Source organism: Hetaerina americana, unplaced genomic scaffold, assembly GCF_022747635.1.
Source record: "Hetaerina americana unplaced genomic scaffold, ioHetAmer1.1.p SCAF_1, whole genome shotgun sequence".
In the NCBI taxonomy this organism is placed as follows: Eukaryota; Metazoa; Arthropoda; class Insecta; order Odonata; family Calopterygidae; genus Hetaerina; species Hetaerina americana.
The window spans coordinates 28,417,333-28,441,628 of record NW_027286069.1 but is presented as its reverse complement, the minus strand read 5'-3'; the positions used below and the strand labels follow the sequence as shown (position 1 = coordinate 28,441,628).

At 36.3% G+C, this 24,296-nt stretch overlaps 1 protein-coding gene and 1 long non-coding RNA gene across 6 annotated transcripts in view; one reads left to right on the top strand and one right to left on the bottom strand.

Moving 5' to 3' along the window:
- Nucleotides 1–3,243: 3,243 nt before the first annotated feature.
- On the bottom strand, nt 3,244–6,995 carry LOC139690154 (uncharacterized). Its single transcript, XR_011701457.1, has 3 exons — nt 6,378–6,995; nt 6,154–6,292; nt 3,244–6,074 (listed from the first exon to the last, which is right to left on the bottom strand). It is a non-coding gene; the product is annotated as an uncharacterized lncRNA (long non-coding RNA).
- A 233-nt stretch (nt 6,996–7,228) lies between these two features.
- LOC139690135 (ubiquitin carboxyl-terminal hydrolase 36-like) overlaps nt 7,229–24,296 on the top strand; it is a 47,026-nt gene continuing 29,958 nt past the window's right edge. For 4 of the 5 annotated variants that reach the window (XR_011701453.1, XM_071587419.1, XM_071587409.1 and 1 more), the window contains exons 1-10: nt 7,229–7,312; nt 8,590–8,999; nt 10,073–10,266; nt 10,343–10,424; nt 12,919–13,029; nt 13,308–13,416; nt 15,168–15,235; nt 19,087–19,345; nt 19,814–20,060; nt 22,661–22,986. Coding sequence is in view for 4 of the 5 variants with exons in the window: in XM_071587419.1 (XP_071443520.1) it covers nt 8,639–8,999; nt 10,073–10,266; nt 10,343–10,424; nt 12,919–13,029; nt 13,308–13,416; nt 15,168–15,235; nt 19,087–19,345; nt 19,814–20,060; nt 22,661–22,986 (1,757 nt within the window). In the remaining variant the exon portion in view is untranslated. Of the gene's footprint in view, nt 7,313–8,177; nt 8,372–8,589; nt 9,000–10,072; nt 10,267–10,342; nt 10,425–12,918; nt 13,030–13,307; nt 13,417–15,167; nt 15,236–19,086; nt 19,346–19,813; nt 20,061–22,660; nt 22,987–24,296 lie in introns of those variants that run through there. The other variant, XM_071587397.1, reaches the window with a different exon arrangement.

The window sequence follows — 24,296 nt, the reverse complement described above, 5'->3', positions numbered from 1 at the left end:
TTCTGGAATGTTCCCATGGTTGCCAATTTACTCTCTTAAGTTGGTTCTTGAAAGCTATGATCTCTGTGAGTGTTAAGTTCAAGGCTGTTTAAAGAATCTTTAAAGTTAATTTACCAGCTAAGTGATACTTTAATTCCATTTTAAATTGTGAATTGTTTATTTGATTCAAAACAATCCTACAGATAATATAAAATGGGAACAGATTGAAAAAAATATTAAGTCTGTTGACCAAAAGGACTGAGGGTTAGTGACTGTAAAACTTTTATTTGCATAATCTTAAGGCTTATGCAACGTCTTTCTGATGAAGGTGTTCCACGCTGCTTCCAAGAATTACCATAGCATAGAATAAAGTAGCACCCAAGGGCCATTGACAAGAAACAGTTCTGACTCTCAACCGAACATGCATGGAAGGAACCGAGTTCAATCAAACTAAAGTGCTGGCTTGAGAAAAACACTTTCTGAGACACTATTTCCTGAGACTCAATGGGAGCAGTAGAAATATAAAAAATCCAAATAATTTCAACCATCAAGACTGCTACACTCCGACTTTGACGTGAACCTTACCGCCCAGGAACAACCAGCAAACAGAATGCTCTGGGCCAGCCAGCGCCTCCTGCATACATGTATAGCGGCCAAAATACAAAGAAGATCACCTCAACCTGAAGATGCCTCCAGGACTGGGGGTAAAACGTCCAACAAGTCAACCTACCTAACAGTAATTCCTGGAAGCAGCATGGAACCTTCTATTTGTATCATTTATTGTGCTAAATTTAATTTATGCCGACCAAGCTTCATTGATTTAACTTCAGTATTGCATCAGCAGAGGCTATTGCAAGTTGAAACATGTTCAGTTCACCTTTGACAACGATGGAGGTAAAAAGCAGTATATCATTTTGAAATTTTATTTTCATCAGCCTAGGCCTATGTATTACTCCAGGAGGCTTATGCTAAAAATGTTTAAAGAGGGCAGATAATTTCGAAGGAATTTGTACCTGAAGCTCCAGTCACTGCTCTTAGGGAATAAGCATTAACATTACTGTTACCATTGCGAGAGAAGATTGTTGATTAATGGAAAGAGCATTATTAGAATATTGAAAATCTCATTGAGTGCCACTTGCACGTTCGTAATATTATATGTATATATATGGTTGATAAATATATATATCACAATAGCTTAAGAAATTATGATGGTGAACTAGAGAAAAAGTTTAAAAATTTCTCATAAAACTTCAATCTGAAGTTTGTTAATGGCAGCCGTTCACTTTCTTCTCGAATGCAGATAATAAATACGCCTTCCATCTGATAGTCCTGTAGTTTTCCTATGAATATATCCCCTAATCCAGCCTCCCCTTCTATTATATCTCCAAAACATTTGTCTGTGTCCAATCAATCGAGTTCTTTTCCTTTATGTGCTCAATATTGTCCTTTCTACTTCTACTCTTTTGTATGTACTTCAATTCTCAACAACCCTTTTTTCTGATCCATAGAATGGCATACTTTACATTATTGGTTTCATGCACTGCTTCCTTATTTCTAAGCTATCTAACATAGTAGTGGCTTATTTGTTGTAAAACCTTGAGTACATCTCCCCTCAACATCCATTAAGCTTCTTCCATCCCATATTACAAGGGTAGCTAGAAAGGTTTTCGGAATCACCACCAGCGCTAGTACAACAAGTTTCCTGTGTATTAGGTAATCCTTTATGAGTAAAATATAGATTAGTGCTCTGGGAAGAGATGCAATGCGGATGCCTCTCTGTTGTTCCCATGGAGTGATTTGTGAAGATGGAAAAAAATTGAAATTTGAGCAGTGATTAAATACTTCGTAAAGAAAAGTGTGAAAGCAAAGGAAATTCATTCTGACTTTCAGAACACACTGGGGGACTTTGCTCCCTCATTTTCAACTGCTGCCAAGCGGAAAAACGAGTTAAAGTTTGGTTGGGACAGCTTAGATGATGATCCACGAAGTGGTCAGCCAAAATGTGCCACTACCCCGATATTATTGTAAAAGATCATAAAATGGTCATGGAGGATCACAGACTGAAAGAGAGAGAAATTACTGAAGCTGCAGAGAATTGACCAGAACAGGCATATGACATTTTAACAGTGGAATTGGATATGAGAAAATTATGAACAATTCCGAACAATGTTCAACCCATTTTAATAGCAACCAACAAGATTTTCTGTGCTGGTTTGGGACCACAGATGAAACCTTGGTCTGCTATTATACCCCATAGAAAAAACTGCAGTAAAGCAGTGATAACATGTTCAACATCACCTTAGAACGCAAGGCAATACCGTCAGCTGGAAAGGTGATGGCTTCAGGTTACTGGGATGCGAAAGGGATTCTGCTGACAGATTATCTTCTCACAGGTCAAGTAATCACTGGAAAATACTACGATAACCTCCTAGACCAACTACAGTAAAAGATACAATTGCAAGATTTGAACCAGGATCCCTCGATGCCAAGCAAAGTGCTTAAACCAGTTAATTCCAGTCAAGGTGATAGTTTTTTACTCTTTGAAATTGTTGCACTGTAATACATATTTGCAGATGACTTCTTTATGGTTACTGTTGCGGCATTTCCCACAATTCTTTGATTTGTATTAGGAATTTGTGATTTGCACCTCTGATGTTGACATTTTGCTTTTATATTTGGAAGTGAGCAATAATTGGTTTTGTGTACTTAATCAGTGTCCCTAATTCATTTTGTCATAAACTTCTTCATAGTGACATTCAATCCACTCTTCCTTTGTCTTCTTAGATTCCGATGTCTTGGTTCTATTACTTCTTCAACAGGAATGCCTCCTCTTATTCTCTTATGAATATGATTATGTTATCAAGATTACTATTATAGATAGATCTTCCTTCTGTGTTGATTTCTTTACACCAGTTTTTCATCAATTACCATGGGGAATTCTTCTGTTCTTCCTCCAGAATTTTTGTATTCTATTGCGATTCCTATTTTATCCTGTTCTTCTTTTTGTATCTCTCGGTCAGGTTGCTACTACTAAGTTGTGATCACTATTTGTCCTCACTGATATAGCCCTTATGTGATTGTCTCACAAGGATGATGTTGGTTTTGCACCTGATTCTAAATCATCCCTGACATATTTCATGTATATTGTTTCATCTACATCAATGTTGCTCAAAGGGTATACAACTAAAATATTAATTTCATAGCAAAACTACACTTGCCTTGGTAAATTTTGACATTTATTTTATTTAAACAACCTTAGTTTCTACTTCAAGTTCCACTACTAAGTTGTCAGATAAAATGAGAGGTGTCATATATGTATTGCTAGGAAAGGGTGGAGATTACAGATTTCTATTGGAAAGAGGTATGGGTACAGTATGTTAGCCTTGATATAAATTCACAATCTGATTACAAAACAAAAAGAACAAGAAAACAAAGACAAATATGTTGGCCACTTTGTCATCCATAATTTGGAAGGATGCTTATTAAGATTTACCCGGGCACATCAGACAAAATATTTTATGAGCTATGTATATATTTGTTAGCTCACTATATTATCAGATTGGTTCTTGTCAGTGCATATATGCCATTTAAAAGCCCAAAATATAACTGTACTTGGTAAAGTCAAATATTATCTATCTCTAAATATATTTACCTCACACATGATCCATTGATCCAAGTACATTTAAAATGAACCATTACAACTATTTCATTAAAATAAATAATTACCAATTCACAACTAACGTTTTTCCGCAAATTTCGTGAAATACATCTTGAGGCATTTTTTAAAAATCTGGTCCTGTTGGAGCGGACCCTGGTTCCTAAAAACATTTTAAATTTTTTGTGAAGATATTGTGCAGACTTATTTAGGAGACTATCAGAAGGTTATTTGTATGTTTCTAACACTATGTAACATGTTCAAACTTCCTGAAGATTTAACTACTTGACCTTAACACGTACAAATTTGAAACATTAAGGTTTAATATACTTTTCAGTTGATCTGTGCAATGAAATATTACCTACTCATTGGCACCTATATGGTACATTTGTCATGGAAAATGTGTGAACTTTCAATTTCATTTCCAGTAAATCCTGACATATTCTGCCAGCCAAGCTCATCAGTTTGTGCCAAAATATTAACATCATTATCCAAAGTCAGATCTCCACCAAAGGGAGCAATTTCTTGAATATCTCTCAGGCTTTTTTAATTTTTAACTCCTATTCTATAGCATTTGAAAAACCAACTAGCACTAAGGGGAATCACCCCAAGGATTTAATGAAATGCTGAATATATTTTGAAATACAATTTTAAGTTTGTGCAATAAACAAAAAAATTACATTAAAAATAAAAAAAGCAGCTCCTAATTTTGTTATTTATTTAGCATTGGTCCAAAAACAGCACATTTTGGCCTTTACATCGTACTATTCACAATGGTCAAATTTACAAACACCCAAGCCCTAGGGGGGAAAACCCACCCAGGTGGGAATCGAACCCGTGACCCTTGGAATGGCAGGCAAGAACTTTACCCCGCCACCACCACTTTACTTTCAATAAAAGAAAAAGCTTGTTCTGAGAAATGAAGTTTTTAAAGACTGGACATGTCATTTAATTCAATTGCAGAAAACTTAACAACGAAAGAGCAGAATCTTTATGAGCAGACATATTTGGTAAAGGTCAACAGGTAAGATAGTACAGAAGTGCCATCCTTCGAATGCCAGTGAGGTCATATGAACACTAATGCATCTCCCATATTTAAAATAACTTAGGGACTGTTCCATTGAAATCTTACATTGCTGTGCTACATTGATATAGTTGCCCAAGTAAATGCTGCTTGTTTGTGTGTATTTAAATTTTTTGCAGTGCATGGAGGACTGTGTTTAGAGGTTATATAATTGTTACACAGGTGTTAGGGAGTCTTTTACAGGGTGAGGGAGAAACATAACACAATTGAATACCGATTGCTACTTCAATTGCAAGACTGTAAACTTACGCTTAACTGTAATGGGTTGCATTTACAACACCCATGTGTAGCAGATACAACTCTGTAAACTAAAATTTCCTTCATGATATTTTTACTCCACAAGACTGAAAATGAAATTAGCCTGTATAACTCAAGGGATGCGGTAGTCCAGTGGGAAGTGCACTGGGCTACTGACCATATGACATGGGTCCAATTTCCAGGAATGCCTCTGGGCAATCTCAGCTTCATCCAAGCTTTTTGATTTTTCTGATACTAGATCTTCCTCTGAAACAGCAGGTGGAACAGGGAAAGGAATTGGCCACCATATCATACTGCATGAATTTCACATGCTGTCTGCCTTAGTAGTAGGTGAGAGCTCTACCATCATCTATCAAACTAATCTTAGGGTAGATGACTGCAGTGGAGTTGGTAGGCATACTGAAATACATCCATGAATACAAGATGTAAAATAGTGACTGAATTAATGACTCCTCAGTAAGTTCACAGGGAAACCATCTGCTCTGAGGAACAATTTTTTATAAATTTCAGCAAATTCTCTACAAGTAAAAGCAACCATTAATGTATCCCAGGAAAAAATATTAAACTAATGAGTTCCGCGTATTGAGCATTTATGGGATGACGGCTTCAGTCAACACAGTATTCAAATAAGCCATAGAGGTTTGAAGTCACGTAATTCTAAATTGAAATGCGAGAATTATTTAAAATATGTGGATTAGTCATTGCAGTGAAACTGGATCAGGGTGAAGGTAATTTTTCCTGCTGGTCTAACCTAAATCCCGACCTAATAATCGGAGAATCTGATGCCCTTTCAAAGAATTAAAATGAAAATTTCGCCAAGATCACATACATTAACCATTGAACGACATTTATTCCAGCGTTCCATGAAAGGTGCTCGGCATCCCAAGATAAGTAAAATGGAATATATTAGAAAAATGTGCACCAACCAAAGATAATGCATTGGCTATTACCCTAAAAATACATTGAAATTCACTGGTCAGGCCAAATAACATTGCGCCATTGCAGAAACATCTTGAGTCCACAAGAGCTCATTATATTAATCCTTGACTGACTCCTTCAGCAACTGAAGTTGAGCTTTTAATTCTTCCATTTTCAGTCCTGCCAAAGAAATAAATAGTTTTGAACAGAAAATTCAGAAACATTTATTTACGTTAAAAACAGTGAAATGAAACTCAACCTATTGATCTAACAACATTTCTAGCCTGATCATCGGATAGAAGTCCTAGCAAACGCTCATAGTCTTTGAGAACTTCATCAATTAGAACCTCGGCGTCTACCATATCTTCGCTGAAATAAACTGTGCCTTTCGAACTAACCTGTGGGGTATAAATTATAATGCATCGGTCAACCGATTTCCTAATCCCAAAGTGGAATATTTAACAACGTTGTGAATAAACGAACAGCATCACTTAGCAGTTCCATTGCTTCCATAAATTTATCGGTAATTCCATCCATATGACTTTTAATTTCTCGGTCGCTCAACGAATACAACGGTATGCCGACGTGAAAAAACTTCTTGTTATTCACTTGATAAAATACGAGAGGATTTATAAATTGACTCCTTAAAGACTTATGAGATGTTGAAATTAATCCTACCGTACTGCAGACCAATGACCGTCTTACTTCTAGTATACGAACACAACGCCGGATCCTTAAAAAACAGCTTAAACCCTTTCTGAACATAATGAAACTCAAGAGGGAACTGACTTAAATTAATATCACTTTAGAAACAACATAAAATGAAACCATTCAAGGCTCAGAATGACTCCGCAGTACGTGCGGTGTACACCTAAGCACTGACTACAGCTTATCGGCTTTTATGCCCATCCAGCAACATGATAATTTTTATCAATTGTGAAAACTCGAAAATACTGATGCAATGAAAGTGGATGAGATCAAGACTGGGGAGCTCAACTAATCTGACGAGTCCTGCACTGTTTATTTTTCACCGTAAAGTCTAGTACTTAAGCTCAAAGTTGCCGTAAAATCGAGTCAATATAATATATTTATTGACATAACCCGCCGTAATGGCGCTGTCTACGTCATAAAAATAATTCAACATAAGCACTTTTCAATAACAAGGAGACGATATGATAGAATTATCCATATTTAAAAACTAATAAAAACCATAAAAATTTATTCAACTAACTGACTTCTGCGACTTAATCCTTATTAACTGTGATCAGGTGTTATAGTACTGTGTATCGGACCCGGATGCGGCATGCTATTACGTTCCGGTAACGTTACGCTCAAAAGAAATAGTGAAGTTTGCGATAGTTTTTACCAGAATTAGGTCATCAGTCTTTGAGAGCTTAATTAAAACTTTCTGCTCATGGGTAAGTGTTGTTATTATCTTCCTTATTAAAGAGCCGCTAGATTGGCTGTTTTCGTGTTTCGTTTAGTTAAACACATGCCCTGCAAGTTTTTTTGTTATAGATAAGTGTCATTGTAAACATATTGGCAAAAATGTGAAGCGCTATTAGTAACTGGGCGAATCGGATGAACATTTTTGATTTTTACTGGTGTAGATGTGAATCTTTCAAATTTAGAAAGTTCGTGGATAAATGATTGTTGTTATATCGTATAGTGCTGTCGGCTTTTATTTGTTGCTATCTACTTATTTGTTTTTCGGTACTTTTAGTATTTTGCTAGTGTTTTTGCAACACAGTGTGAGTTATTTAGTACTACATCACAGCGTTCTAAAGCGCGGGAGTATTCTGGTAGTAAACTTCAGTTATGGCGGCGAGGCCGGCTGGTGTGTCGAAATCGCCGCGAAATATTGATATCTTGATCGTTTCAGCAAATCATCGGTCAGGTAAATAAGTTGGCATCGCATTGTTTTTAAGTTTGAGAAATGTCGTAATAACCAATATTTTGACGTTTTTACATGAAGTAATATGATAGAAAATATTTGGCCTAATTGTTAAAATTGATAAAGAGGAGAGGTGAGTTGAACAATAGTAATTATTTTCCTGAAAATGTAGCCACAGATAAGGAGAGTTGTATTGCATTGGCCAATTAACTTTTATTTTTCCCAACTTTCGCCGCCGGGTAGCTTCGTTACTATTTCCAGTTAACGCGTATACATAGACCAATGTAATTGGATTAGCCCGCAAATTATTTCAGTTCTAAGTCATAAACCCATTGACTTTTGACCCACTGTTGGCGACTGATTAAGTCTAACATGGGTGTTATTTTATTGTTGAAAGTTATGATTAATTTGGTAGGCGTGACTTGAACGATAAAGTAAATGTAAATCATTGTTATTCTTAATTAGAAAAATGTTGTAGTCAGCCGAGTCTCTCATGCCCTCATAACGATTGACTTATTGAAAACTTAGCTTTTCGTTCAAGGCTTCGTTTTGAATTTTCCACTTTCGACCCCGTTATAAAACTGTAAGTTTAAACTTAGGTCATTTTGATTGTTCTGTGAAATGCCAACCATATTCCAAGAATGTTTCGTTTTGTGCGTTTTGGTCACGCCGCGAACACAATGTTTGCTTTAGTTTGTGTGCTTGCATTGTTATTTTATCTGCATGTACATGATGATTCCGATATCAACGCATGTGTGAAATGTTTTTCTAATAGAAATCCTTTTTTCTCGAATGATACAGTGGGAAGTGTATCTACCTGGGCATTTACCCGTAGACAATCCCTTTTAACATGTCATCGGGGAGAAACCGAGATTACCGAAAGCTCTACAGTAGGGGAAATGTTTCTCGAAATGCCTGGCAACCCTATCCTCAGAGGCGACCCCAGTATATACCACAGAGGAGCAGGAGAAGTGAAGAGGAAGATGACATATATTATGAAACGAGGCTGATCGATTCAGCCCTTAATGTTTTCAATGTTCATGTGGATTTCGAACGTTCTCCTCAATCTTCCAATTTGAAGAATGACACCTATGAAGGAAAAGCGAAAGTAGTAATATTGAGAACTTATGGTTTTAATGAATCATCCCACATTGTGAGAACACCATCAAGAAGCTCCATTCATTCTCCCGTGAAATCATCGTCTAGCACAGGTGAGAAACTCATTAAATAATGATTGGGTTAGTGAGAGTTAAAGAGAGGCTATGGAAGGGGCTAATAAATCATGATCCAACTCTCAGTTCCCTGGTGAAAGCATAGTATCTAGAATTCTGGTTGTCTATTGGAGACAACTACATCATCGTAATTAAGCTAATGCCTAGATCAGCCCAGAATGAGGTTATCATAATTTCCTTGAATTCGTTAGCCTTCAACATCATTTTATAATTTGGAAATATTTTGTATGCTTGTATGATGTGGTATAAAATTTCTGGTATTATTCAAACTAGAATTTATAAACATCGACTTTGTGAAGTCAATACCAATACCACTTTATTCCTTTTTCACCTTTGTGTTGTGTTTATATATGTGAAAAATATCGTTATTTCGTACTTGTGATTTGTCGAAGACTGTGAATTCATATGATTTCCATTTTAATTGAGCAGTGAATGTGGAGTGCAAATACCATATGCATAGGAAAGATATTAGCAGATATGATAATTATTTCATGACTGACCAAATTCAAGTGGATAGTTAAAGATAGAATAAATAGTCAGTGGCTGTGACTTGGAAAAGTGGTTTTCAAATTACTTTGTATTCATGGTATGAAAATAATTTTATATTATTTGTATTAATATGAGTATCTTAGTATTTTACCAGCAAAAATATTGGTTTGGAGTAATTTGGAAGTAATGTTGTAATTAGGTATTGCAATGTTCATTCATATGATAATACTTTGAGTGGAATTTTTATAGTTCAATTAAGAATTCCACAAATTAACTTGCATTTTGGCTACTTCAAAGGTGAAATGGTGATTGGACAAACTAAATTATGATGAAAATTTTCCATTTTGTAGTATGCGACTTGTTTTGATGCATAATGTCTGTGAAATCTTTGCTCACTGCCCTAGAGGAAAATGTTAATGGAGATAATATACTCTTAGTATAAACATTAATGAGCTGAGATGAGTGATATTTGGATTACCGATTTAAATGTTAAGTGCTCATTGTACTTGAATGAACTGGTATTTGCAACCATGTTTCATTATTCTTTTACATGGCAACCTTAGGAGTAAAGATAAATGGAGTCCAGAAAGTTGAACAGTTGAAGGTAGAGGCGGATGAAGATCCTGATGGCCCACCAGTGCCCAAAGTGTCGCTCTTTCCAGAAAGTAAAATTATTTTGGGTTGGAAAAAGTCCTTTCCTGTTGGGGTAGGCATGTGCAACCTTGGAAATACTTGCTACCTTAATGCAACATTGCAGGTGAGATGTACTCTAATTTATATGGTAAATTTTGTTTTAAATCTTCAGTTTTTTAATATTTTCATCCTCTCTATAGGCTTTGTTTTACATCCCATCATTTTGCAATTGGCTTATGAGTGAGTTTGATAATGAAGAAAACAGTGGCTGCAAAGAACTGGGTAAGTGAACCATTAGTCTTGTTATAAAAATTCACCCTCTATTAAATTTATGGTCACAATAATAATGCATTTATTTGTCTGGAGATTAGTGGCATATTCACACATACACAAATCTAGGACACGCCAGATATAAATTTCACAATTTTAGAAGAAATACAATATATATATATATGTATAACAATACACTAGTATATTTATATATTAATTGGTTAAGCCGGAGTTGATACATAGCAACAATTCCAGGTATTCATTTATAGAATAGAACATATCATTTTTTAATAGGTTGAACAGCTTTCTCTTGAAAATAGGTACTTTTGTTTCATATTTGATTTCATGGGGAAGTTCACTGAATAACCTTAAGCCCATTGTTTTGGGCCCATGAGCAATTGAAATAGCTATATTGATAAAGGTGTAATTTTCACAGATGTGTATATGTACTCATTTTTTTACTTCAGTCAAGCAATTATTTTAAGTAATTTCAGTAAATATTGCCATTGTAAAACTTCGTGATACCCACTTGTGAAAATTGTGTGCAAGTAGGGAAAAGTTCGGTGATAGGGAATAGCTGGGGGGGGGGGGGGGGCACGTGGAAGTTGGAGCCACCAAATTACTTGCATTAACCCTTGAAGGTTTGTGGTTATTTGTTCTCTGCTTTGCGAATTATGAAAAATTAAGACTTGGTGTAAATACGATGCCAGTGGAGCCTCACTTAACAATTGTAATTCATTCCAGAATCTTACTTGTATCAGGAAACACTCGTTTTCAGGAAACAGACAAGCAAATCAATTTTTCGTGTATAAGTTGATGTAAAATATGAAAATGTATTCCATGCGGAAGAAGATACTAACAAATGAGTGCTAAGATTTATTCAAAGAAAATTATTTATATACATTGTTAAGGATCATGAATAATCTTAATCTTTTCTTCTATTGTTTAATGAACCAACCTGGAATGTGAATTTGATTTCCAGGAAGCAAAAAAAATTGATGTAATTAGTTCATAATTTATGATGCATACCTAATTCTTTTTTACTGGAAAGATATCTGGCAACATTTATTTTTGCTGACGCTGCAGTTAAAATCCAACAGTATCACCATTTAAAGAAATTCTGGCTTGCATATTAGCTGCTTTGTTGGGTTGGTGCTTCTCAATGTATGATGCAACAGTTTCCCAAGCTTTCGGTATTTCTCATATTGTACCAGAAGATTGTTGCTTTGCTGTTACTTCCTTCTCTTTTGACAAACTCTTCTGCTTAACTTCTATCTGTGAAACACAATGCAACTCCATAAGCTCTTTGGAGGTCAGCTCTTGGCTGTACTCTTCTACAAGCTCATTAAATCCACCTCCAGTCCCATAATCTTTGATTAAAGACACAATCTTATGGACTGCAGGCTCCACAGGTACTGTCTCAAACCCCTCCCAAGTCACATTCTGCAATGCTAACAAAGTTTTTTTTAGCATAAGTGAGGATTCTCTTGCTTAGACCCCTTCCCACACCTTTTTGATCACTTTTTAGCCGGCAATGGTGTGGGTGACAAATTTAAAAAAACTTCGAGAGTGAGATTAGTCCCTTCAGTCACCTCAAAACAATGCTCAAAGAGTGCTTCATTGTAGAGCTCTTCTTATCATTAGAGATGCATGCTTTGAGACAATATGAAAGCCAAGTAATGGTCATAGAAATAACGGTAATAATTGATGTACATTATGGCAGTCAATGCCTAAGCATGTGGTTATGATAAGCATGTTCCATAATGGTAAAAAGCTAATACTGGGTGCAGCAACATAACTTTATTTTTGAAAGGGGTTTTGCTATTGAAAAAAGGAAGTTATGTTGCTGCACCCTGTGCATAATTAGGCTTACCTTAGTGATTTATTTGGAAATTAAAACTAGGTTGAGGTATTTGCAGTCAATTCGAACAAGAAATTGATGCTCTTGTATAATCCATCATTTGTAATATAAACCTGTTTTCAATTCTCAAATTTTTTCTTTTTTTTCATCTCAAACAAAAAACAATTTTCAAATCCTCAGCTGAAAGTATTCTATTTCCTACCTAATAAGGAACTAACACAGACTTCATTGACCTCTCTAATGAGAGTTTTCCAGTACCCAAACCAAATCCACATATGCCCACACCTCTAATTATAAATATCCATATGAAGCCCAAATGATTCTTCTTTGGTAGAATCCAGTTTTTGGCATTGTTCTTGCAATACATTTTAAGCTGAATAATAATGAATGAAATTTCTAATGTGATTGAAAATTGAGATGAATATTATTTGCATAAAGTGGTGAACAGAGTCCAATATCTTCTGTTCATTTTCAGCTGAAAGCTCTGGTTATGAAAGACTAAGGGTAAATTTTTATGTACTTTTAATTTAAGTGATGAGAGTTATTCTAATGCAATGAATTAGTTTACATAAGTATGTAGGGTTATCTAATAATTATATTAAAAATTTTCGAATGTATTCATTCAATTCTTTTTATTGATTTTAGATGATAATGGAGAAAAATGCATCATCTGTGCTATGACAGCTACATTGAAAATAGTACGAAATAAGTCAGGAAGTGTCATCAAGCCATACCTAATCTACAATCGGCTTAAGAGTGAGTACATTTATGCAATGCTTCTGTATAGGTTTAGTATTTCTGCAGTATACTAATGATATTGTGAATATTTTTTGTAAATTTATGTGGTTTTTGCTGAAGAAATGAGTCAATGCAAATAGAATGTACAAATATAAATTAACAGAAAAATGTTGAATGATTTGTTTACTTAATTCATTGAACAATATGATATAATTTCTGTTTGTATGATTTCTACTGCGCTGTAATATAAATTGAAGTATATTAAAAATTCTAGCATATTTTTTTATTCCCATCAGGTATATGCAAACACATGAGCTATGGACGGCAAGAAGATGCTCATGAGTTTCTTCGCTATCTTTTGGAGAAAATGGAGCTGTCCTACTTAGACAGATTCAAGGGAAAGCAGTGAGTATTTTATTTAGTTACTCCAAAATTGATTAGGAATTGAATTTCATTGGTGCAGGAGCTAAAATAAATTCAATTTGTTGGATTGCTTATGTTGCATCAGTCACTTGATAAAAAGCAATTTAAAAGTTTAATGGGTGAAGATAAAGCACACCTCGTTCTGAGGTGTGTGAAATTCACACATTTGGATAGTGGGGTATGTTCTTTTCCCTGTGGTACTGCTGGTTTCTCATGAAGATTTGGGAAATACCCAGATAATTACATGATTTGGGTGAAGTTCAGGCATGCTGGCATGGCATCAATTTGAATCTGGTACCGATTTTAGGGAATAAATGTTTTGCCTTAGCATTTTCTGAAAAGGAAAAGGAAACAAAATTTAAAGCTCTCAAAAGGATTTAAATGAAGGAAGGAATTGAGGAAGAAATAAAATAAGTTTTGCAAAAATCATTGATTCGAATTTCATGAAATCAAAGAATAGCGTCCAGAATACAGCAGCCAGCACTAGCGTTATCTATACAGATATAAAATCAACTACTTGAGTAATCAACATGTAAGTAATCTACTGAATCCTAAAATTAGGCTGGGGTTGCTAAAAGATAGTTCATAGCCACCTGCAAAAATAAATTCATTTGTATTTGAAACAATTGATTTCATTAGGCTTGAAAACTGGCATTTACTGCTGTTAGCTTTTGTTAATGGTCCCATGTAAGGTCAAGGGTTTGGATCCTCCATTGAGCATAGGTATAATATTTTCAGCATAGGTATAATATTTTCACATAATGATAGTTCTTAAATGCATTAGACCATGATAAAAAATTAAGCAGTTTAAATATGATGTGTCAATATATATTTAGAGGAAATGGTTAAAGAGGCATGGGAAGAACTGGTGATAGGAATGAAATTCAGTGGGGAATTCATAAAATTAGTTAGGTTTGCGGATGATCAAGCTTTAATGTGTCAGTCAACCAAGGAGATGGAAACTCTGCTGACTGTGGTGGAAAGTCGGTGTGGTCAGAATAAATGTAAGTAAAACAAAGGTTATGCAGTTTTTAGAAAGAGAAATACTAAGTTAAATATTAAAATAGGAAGGCAAAAACTTGAGCAGGTGGAACAGTGACATATCATCGAAGAGTTGAGGACCAAGCTGGTCAAGTAGTAGGGAAGCAAAGGGAAGAACTATGTTAGGGAAACAAGCTTTCACCAGGAGAAAGGAATTGATGACTGGGTCTCTCAGTAAGGATGTTGAGTAAAGGCTTGCCAAAACTTTATGTAGAGCATAATTTTGTATGCTGCGGAAACGTGGTCATGGAAGCAGGTTAATGGGCATTGATTGGAGGCTTTTGAAATATTGGTGTGGAGACGGATGGAGAGATGGTGAAGTGGACGGAAAGGAAAACAAACGAGGAAGTGCTTCTCATGGTGTGGTGAGGGAATAGGAGAGAGGGAATAACTGGAAGAAATCTAAAGGAGGCAGGAAAGATAGATTCAGAACTTTCTAATTGCCAAAAGGATGTTAAAGACTTTGATGTGATAGAGGGAAGGATGTTAGGCAAATGAGGAGGGGCAGGAATAGGATAGGGATGTTGGGCAGATTGGAGGAAGTTACATTTAAACCAGTACTACAACAACTACTTAAACTGAATGCAACATCTGCTATCTGTATCATTGCTAAGAGTTTGTTTATTCAACATCAGTGGAAAAGGCATTGTGTGACTTCTGTAAAAGTTTATCAGTTGATTGATTTTTTTCAGACTTGAAAATGCCAGTAAGGAGACCACTCCAGTTCACAGGATATTTGGAGGATATATGAGATCAGAAAGTAAGTTAAATTTTATCTTTTAATTCAAGTTCTGTCATCACACATTGCATTAACACTTGTGAGTATTTAGTCATTTACTATGGAGAAATTCCCTAGTTTAACGTGGCTCCAGGCAAGGTTGGTTATGTGAAAGTAATCCAAAAATTGAGGTCTTCAATTTTTTTTAAATAGGTGGGATCTTTTATTTTAAGCAATTGATACATTATTTTAAATCTTGAACATTCCGCTGTTTTCCCGTAATGACCATGTCAGTCAATGTACAGGGTCCATACAATATGTATCGGGACTGGTTCCAAAAATCAAAATTTATTGCAGTTATCATTACAATTCTTCAATAATCTTCAAAATGCATTCCTCCTGTATCGATGCACTTAGTTCGGTGCATCTGCTACTCATCAAAAGCCCGCTGGAAGTCGGTTTCCGTAATACTGTTGAGAGCCTTTGTTGTCGCCACTTGAACCACCTCGATGGAGTCGAACCGATATCCTTTGAGCTCCTTTTGAGCTATCCTTTGAGGTAATAATGTTGTTGAGAAAATCTTCATCTTCCTGGACTCAGTCAAAAATTTCTTATGAAATTTTCACCCGCGACAGTTTTTGTTCCTCGCTCAAGACTTTTGGCACCAGCTTCGCACACACTTTCCTCATCGCAAGTTCCTCTGTTACAATGGTGTGGATGGTTCTGACTGGAAGGCCGGTCTCCTCACTGATAAGGGTGATGGTTAAACGCCTGTCAGAGTCCAAAACGTTTTTCACTTTGGCTACCTGAGCATCGGTTCGAGCAGTCATTGGGCGTACGACTCGGTACTCGTCTTCGATGAGCTCCCGGCCTTCCTTAAACATTTTGTGCCGCTCTAAAATTCCTGTGTGGCTTAAGGCATCATTCCCTTAAGCCTGTTTAATGAGCTCAAGGGTCTCTGACGCATATTTCCCAAGTTAAACGCACAACTTCACAGGGTAGCGTTGCTCGATGGTGTGCTCCATGTTGGCGCGACGACACCACAAGCAATCACACGTCACAAAATCCACCTCCTGTCTCAACGCATGCCCCGAGGCGACTGAACTAAAGTGTGCCTGAGTGGTAGGGGACCCCTTTACCGAGCCGACCAGTCGGACCCCCAACCATCGCTCTGTGAGGCTACAGCGAACCAGTCACAATACTTGTTGTACGGACCCTGTATTTCTGTTGGCTTTGGGGCAGTTTTTTGTGCCCATGTCATTTAAGTTTGCCACCATGTTGTTAAGGGACCTCTCTTTCACCTAGTCATTGCCACTGAATTGCCCTCCAGCCAAATGTTCTTTCAACTTGGGAAACAAGTGTTTATCACTAAGTCTGTGCTAAAGGGTGGATGGATGATGAAGTCACATCTAAACTGTTGCATAAGAGTGACAGTTTGATGGGTGACATGAGGGCGAGTGTTGTAATATGCCCTTGCTCAACATTCCTCTTCTCTGCTTCTGGATTACCCATCTGAGTTGTTCTAGTCTCTCACTATACCAGTCAGTATTTATTGTTGTCCTATGAAGTGGACCAACAATATCATTTCTATCCCATTTGTTAAGATTTTGCCAGTAGACTCTTGTGTTTGAATTTTTGCGGCTTGGGCAAAAAGGAAATTTGCCACTCGTGTAATCACTGTTCAGTCTCAGGTGTAAAGAGGAGCACCCAGGTTTTGTCAACCTAAACAAGCTATGTTAACAAGGTGAAAGATGGCATCCACTTCTTCTTCTTCAACAACCTAGTGGTGATGTGGTATGACATGGGCGTTCAAAAAGTACCCCATCACCTGTAAAAATGCATCGACTGAAATGACAATTACATTGAAAAATGGAGGAATGCCCAAGCTTTAACCCTTTTTACTCGGGTGCTTTTTTCTCGATTGCCTTAGTCTACTCTGGATTCAATTTTTTAAATACCCCAAATTAGCTAAGCATGGCACTAGAATGAAAAACTGAAGTTTCTTTTCATACAAACTTATTTATTAGGATTTTTTGACATAATCATTGATAACTTTATTGATAAACCTTAATTTAAACTATAATTTTTCATGGTATGATATTTTTGGAAGCATTCGCCAACATGAAGACCTGGTTTACATTCACACGTCTCACAGATATATATCGTCTCTCTTCTTCCTCCTTTGATTTTTCGGTCAGAGCTAACTGCACAATCTTTATGTTTTTTGTTAGGGCGAGGTGTGATTATATGGAGTTTTCCATCTAAACGTTGCTCTATGTTTGTGGATGGTAATCTAACCCTGGACGTTTGTGTACCATCTCGGAATTCTCCAAAGAGATTGTGTACTTGTTTCCTAACAAATTTCACATGCGAGATCGGTTTTTAATTTTTTCTTTGTTGGCATTCTTTATACAATATAAATCAATTTACAACACTGACCTGAAGCCCCCAGAAAAACAATTTACGCCACCATTTTAGAGTTTTCCTCATGAAACAGCTGCTTTCTAATTCTTTGGAATACTTATCCGTCGTGAGGAGGGGAAAATCGTTCAGAATGAGCAACTACTAGCTGGCAAAGCATTCGTCCAAAGGGAAAGCATCTGTTGTAAGAGAACCCTCTGTCATTAGGGAAAACACCTGCGTTATGCTTCTAGAAATGTAAGTAAACCTCGGAGACTAAGATAAGGAAGGTTTTTTTACCACAGGAGGATGATGCAACCTCAAAAAAGCATGACTCCAGGAAAAGGCCTAAGGATCGTGTTTTACTATGAATATAATAGATCGTATCTTGGACCCTCCTACTCAAGATTCCTGACTATGCAATAGATAGGAAAAGAGTAGGCAGAATGTTTGATGAGACAGCGGACACTAGGGAGAAAAGGAAATGAAAGAGTCAAAACTAGAAAGCAATGAACTAAGGATCAGCTGACTGAGGTAACTTTACATTCTGGCAATCTTTTTTCAGGCACCGATAATCTCTAAAAGACATTGCTTTACATTTAGCTGACTTCCAAGTAATAAAAAGCAAACAATACAAATGAAAAAGAACTTACAACACAGTAAATAGATCACAAAAAACATCTGCATAGGTGGTGGCATCCTTTGGGAGACGGCATTTATGTGGACGACGACATCATGGGTCGATACTATTCATTTATAAAACAAGCCATGCTATTAATTAACCTTTAACTTTCCTTTTCCTTTCATGCAGATGATAACAAGAAAAGATATTGGAAAAATAGACAAAAATCCCAATTCCCCTCGTGGTGAAACTCCGTGTCGAGTGTGGCTCGACATACGAGCTGCTGCCGTTGCTAACCGTGTCGAGTCACACTCGACATCCGAGTGCAAAAGGTTAAAATGATGCATCAGTTATTGAAAATAAACATATATTTCTGTTTCTTAAAAATTTGAAGAACCCAATGGTGGGATTACCCTAGCATATACATGCATTAACATGCCCATTTGTCTCAGGCTGCTCGGACTATTTCCCCTTATGGTGTGCTAATCCTCTGACAACCAAAATCACCTACAGAGCATTATCTAGACATGGCAGAATCCTTAACTATCAATAATAATGAGCTGTGTCCATGTAAACAAGCAGTCATCAACGAAACAAGCTCAGCAGCAAAGAACCAGCAAGAGATCTCACTAGGTAGCCACTAACAAAAAATGCACTGTGAGCCAGACTTGGCATTAATTTTCTGTCTTTCTTGAGATAGCTGTGACCTATTTTGTCTCACAGAGGAAAAATTTTAAATTACCCAATTATAAAATGCACTATAAAAGAAATAAGAAACATTTGCTTATGGCATGGCATATCCAGTCGCCTGAAATTATTTGTTAATTAATTCTAGCTGCTATTTATACTCTTATTTTTTATTGCATTTCAGTTTGTTGTCTTGATTGCAAAGGCACTTCAACAACATTCCAGCACTTTCAGGACCTCATGTTAGACATAAGACGGACATCATCATTGGATGATGCATTGCAACTATTCTTCAGCCGTGAAAGCTTAGAGGGTGATGATGGTGGTGTTGGAGGTGAAGGAGGGGATGCTTACAAATGTGGAAAATGCCATGTTAAGGGGCATTGTGTAAAGAGGAGCTCAATACAAATTGCCCCTAAGGTCCTCTGTATTCAGCTTAAAAGGTAAATATACCTTGTAATTATCCTATTTTTAAAAATAATACATTGCATATATTAATTGTATAGCAGTGGATTGGTAATTTAAAAATAATTTGGAAAAATGTCTTAATTGTTAAGTTATCTTCCACCAAGTCATGTTAATATGCATGTCCTTCGCGTTCTGCATTTTTGCCTCCTCATATTCGCGTTGCTGCATTTTCCTGTCTAATTTAACTTTAACTACCTGGTAATAAGGAATTTAGCAACAAGTGTTGAGCAAACCATTGGATTAACTTAGCAGCTATTAATTACATAATTGTTGCTATTACCCTCTGGTGAATTGCTCCTTATATTTTTCAAGAAATTACTTTGCTATTATTTGACCTTTGACATAAAAGGTGTATTTTCAATTTGATGATGGTGGATTTAACTTACTATCTATTATTCTTTTTTGGTACACATTCATTAAAAAATATTTATTTTCCATGACAGATTTACTGTAATGGGTGGCAAACTTGTCAAGCATGTTTCATACCCAGAAAAGCTGGACATGTCACCTTACTTGCACAACAAGCATCCAGGACAGTTTAATTCATCACATTGCAGTCAGCGTCAGACTCCATTGATGTATCATTTGACATCCATTGTCAGTCATTCTGGTGCTTCAATGAATAGTGGTCATTACACTGCCACTGCAAGGAGTCCAAGTGGAGATTTCTATGAGTTTGATGACACATATGTAAGTATTTAACTAACTTAGACTTGATTAAAGGTGCATTTCTAGGAAAGGTACTTTATTTATGTCCTTCTGTTGAATTAATTTAATGCATTCACTAATCAGAATAATTTTGCTTCTCGAGTGTGTAAGGAAAATATTTCTTATGATGCATTTATATTAGATGCTGGGGATACTCCATTTAAATGAAATGAAAACTGTTTTACAAGTGGCAAATAAAGTCAAGTTTCTCAAACATATGCCATGCATAAATTTAGTGTTCAACCCAAGGGTTAGTTTAATGAGCGAGGGTAGAGCTCACCCAATACTAAGCATTATACAGCTGGTGAAATCACACATCAGGGTGGGAGTCCAGTCCCTTTACCTGTGCTGCTTGTGGTTTCCCAGGAAAATCTGGTGTCCACAAAATCATTTTGCTTAGGTGTGGCTGAGGGTGCTGAGAGGCATCACCTGGAGTAACGTAGGGCAACTGGGGCCTATGGTCAGCCAACACTTGACCCACAGGACTACCATACCTCCCTCAATTAAATGTTTATTCATAAAAGAGGATAATATTACCATGATCATTATTTCACCATACATAACAAATAATGTGATTCCGTTCTATGCTTAAGTTCTGATTTGGTCGCCTGTATCATGGCAAATGACTTTGTTGCAGTATTTGAATGGATTAAAAATGCTGGTTTACTCAGGTGAAAGAATTTATTTTACTGGGTGATAGTAAAGATTAGTTAGTTTTTGTCCTCCTTTTTGTTTTCACTGTATTTTATGTGCTGTACCCCAGAGCTTAAAGTTTATTTTTGATCTCACCATTGACTTAAATGCATTTGTCTATGTACAGGGTGCGGCACCAAAATCCAGACGAATTAAACAAATTTTTTCAAACGTTTTTCAATACAAAAATGAAAATGTTAATAACATTTTTGCACTTAATTGTTTTTATGATCAAAACAACAAATTTATTCAATGTATCCCCCACTTGCTGGAGACCCATTCTTGGACTGAAGCAGTCGCAGGCCCATTTTAAAATGCCACATTCCATGTCAGCAAATGTCGTTTCAATAATGGCTCTCAATGATGCAAAATTTGGATGTATGGACTTGAAGGTAACCCTTTCGACCAATCCCACATATAGTACCCCTGCAGATTTAAATCTGGGCTGTTAGGAGGCCAGAATTCTTTGGACCAAAACATATTGACGTCGAACAACCAATTTTTCACCAAATGACTTTATGGGTTGGTGCACCATCCTGCTGGAAAACATACAGCCTTCAAGACGACAGTTTCCATCCTCAGCTTCACTACCTTTATCAGCACACACAAATGAACTTCTTTGTTGATATTTTCCCCCTTGCTGAAGAAATGCGGTGGCATTACACCACCGTCACTGAACAATACTCCTAGCAATTGAACATTTGACTAAATTTTGCTCTGGAAACAATGGATGCATCTTCAGGGTCATGGGTGAGCCATTGGTCATTTCTACGATTGGTTTTAGCATCCTCAGTACAAAAATATTTGCTAAAAAGATTCTGATTTGTCCAGCAGAATTCTTTTTTTAGGGAATGCAGAAGTAGGTTGCAACATTCAACTTGCTTTTCCGTGGCGGCTTAGGAAAGCATCTGTCTTATTTTAATGGTGTAAGAATTGTAGTGGAGGTCCTCCTTGATGATTCGATGCCTAGTCTCTTCACTCACTCTGACTACGACGACAATTGTTTCTCCCTGGTGTTGCAAAACCATTGTTGGACTTTTCCGACTCATTTTACTTTGCAATGAAATTATATGCTGTCGATCTTGGGTACCAAATCTAAAAATTTTTGGAAAATTTGAGAAGTGAATAATTTTTGTAGCTGAGCAACCAGCTCGTACACTTTCAATAATCATACCTCTCCGGTTATACTCCACACTTGTTCTCCGCATTGTGACTGTTTTGGGGTTATGACTGTTAAGTAAATAAATCAAGGTTATTTGGGTGCCAATGGCAACCTCTACATGTGGTATGCAATAGTGGGAATTCCAAATTGAATTTTGTCTGGCCATACCCTGTTATGATTAAAAGTTCGGTGCAAAATTGTGTAAATTAGTGGTAAGTCTTACAATGCTATTCATATTTAGTGGGGAGAATAGAAATGAGAGCATATAACACATGTAAAATTCATTGTTTAAGATTTAATTAAAGAATAAATATGATATATGAGCATAAGTTGGCAATTGTAAAATGTATATTGTTGTTTGACTAGGTATAAAGCAATATTAAATTGTGATAGGCACCCGAAAGGCTAATCCTGCCATTGTATCATGAATGATTCTGAGTAACTCAAATGATCCATTTAGCAAATGGCTTGCCCACCTGTTCTAAAACATCTCTTTTAATCCCTTATAATGGCTAACTTGTGGGAAAACCTACATTATTTATTTCATATTATGTATTTTGAATGAGATCAAGCATTTAAAAATTTAATGAAGTAGCATCAATATCAGTGCCTTATCTATTTACCATGTACTCCATTTATTTCCTGTAATGGTAAAATGAAACTTAATAACAATCCAGTGTAGTAATAATAGTTAATTTATTTCTTAAAACTTATTTAATTCCTCTAGGTCCACCAGGTACCTTTACATGGGTCTCTTGAAGCAAATGCTTATATCCTTATGTATGAAATGATTCCTCCTCGTGAAGAGACCTCGTCCAGCTATACACCCATGAAGTCGACTTCAAGTGTATTCACTTCAAATGGGGGTTTGTCTACTCCCACTGAGAAGTCTCGTTCGTTTGCTATGCCGACAAATCGCCCAAAGGCATTATTTGGTCCGTCTCCGAGGCCTTTGAATGCTGCAGCGACGTCTGTGCCATCATTTTCATCTACAACGTCATCCAACTCTCACTATACTTCAAATTCAACAGCCCTACCGCCAGCAAAAGAAAGGTTAGTGGCCATTGCTTAGGATTTTTGCATTTTGTTAATTTTTGCATTAGATTTTAGATTTACATGCTAGTCAATTTTATATTAAATGCTAGTGCATTTAGAATGTTCAAGAATCATTTGAGATGTAATAAATAAATTTTGTAAATCAACTAATTTAGTATTTGATCTATGCAAAATATTCGTCTCTGTAGTTGAGATTGCCAATTTTTACCGATTCTCACTAATTGCCTTTTGCTTCATGTAAATTTCATTTTCTCTCATGGTAGAATAAGGTTGCCTAGTGAGTTGGCAGTAAAATTTTGAATGCCATTACTTGTTGATGACCAGGTATATAATGCCAATCCTTTGGTATAGTACCTGACATTCAAAAGACTAACCTCTGTTTGTAAATTATGAAAGAGTTAAATAGAGTGCTATTGAATAACTATAGAACAACTTTTTTCCTTCTCTTAGTAGTTTTTCTCTGTAGGGGAGAGCATGCAGATACATGTGTGATTTATCCACTCCTCCCATGCATTTATTATACCCCAAAATACTTAATTCAAGTTTAAAAGCAATGGAAAGAACATTTTTTTTTCATTTTTCAGCCATTTTCATATGGGTGGAATTACAGAATCACTGAACACTAAACTTTCATGAAGTGAAAAGCAGGACTTTTTTTTCATAGAGACCTAAACCAATCATGTAGCCAGGGGAAAATGTAGTCACAAATGACTAGCAAAGGATAAATATTGGCAACGGATCCCTGATATGGATTCATATTCATCATATGATACTGATTAAAATTATGCACCATAGATAGTTAATGACCTATTTGTAGCATAGTGAAGCTATACTATGTAATTGTAAGGTCAAGTTTTGCTCGCCTGAAACGAGAATATGGAATTCTCACGGCTGATGAATGTGAAGAAAACAATATTAGGAAAGTACTGATGGTACAAAAATATTCAAGTGAAAACATTAAATGTTTCATTCTGTGATATTAACATTTCTTAAAAGAAATTACAGGTATTTCAAACTGGTATTTAAGAAAAATATATTGAAGTTTCAAAGCAATTAATTATCTTAAACCTTAGGCTTCTGCGACGTCTATCTGATGAATTCATGCTGCTGCCGGGAATTACCATTGTGTAGGTGAGTCGATGCACAACTTTTTCACCCCCAGTCATGGAGACGTCTTCTGGTCGAAGTGATCTGCGTTGCGATTTGGCCGCTATGTATAGGTGATGCTGGCTGGCCGGGAGCTCTCTGATTGGCTCTTTCTTGGCAGTCAATGGGAATCCCCCTTTTCCATGTGGGAGCCAGGGTGT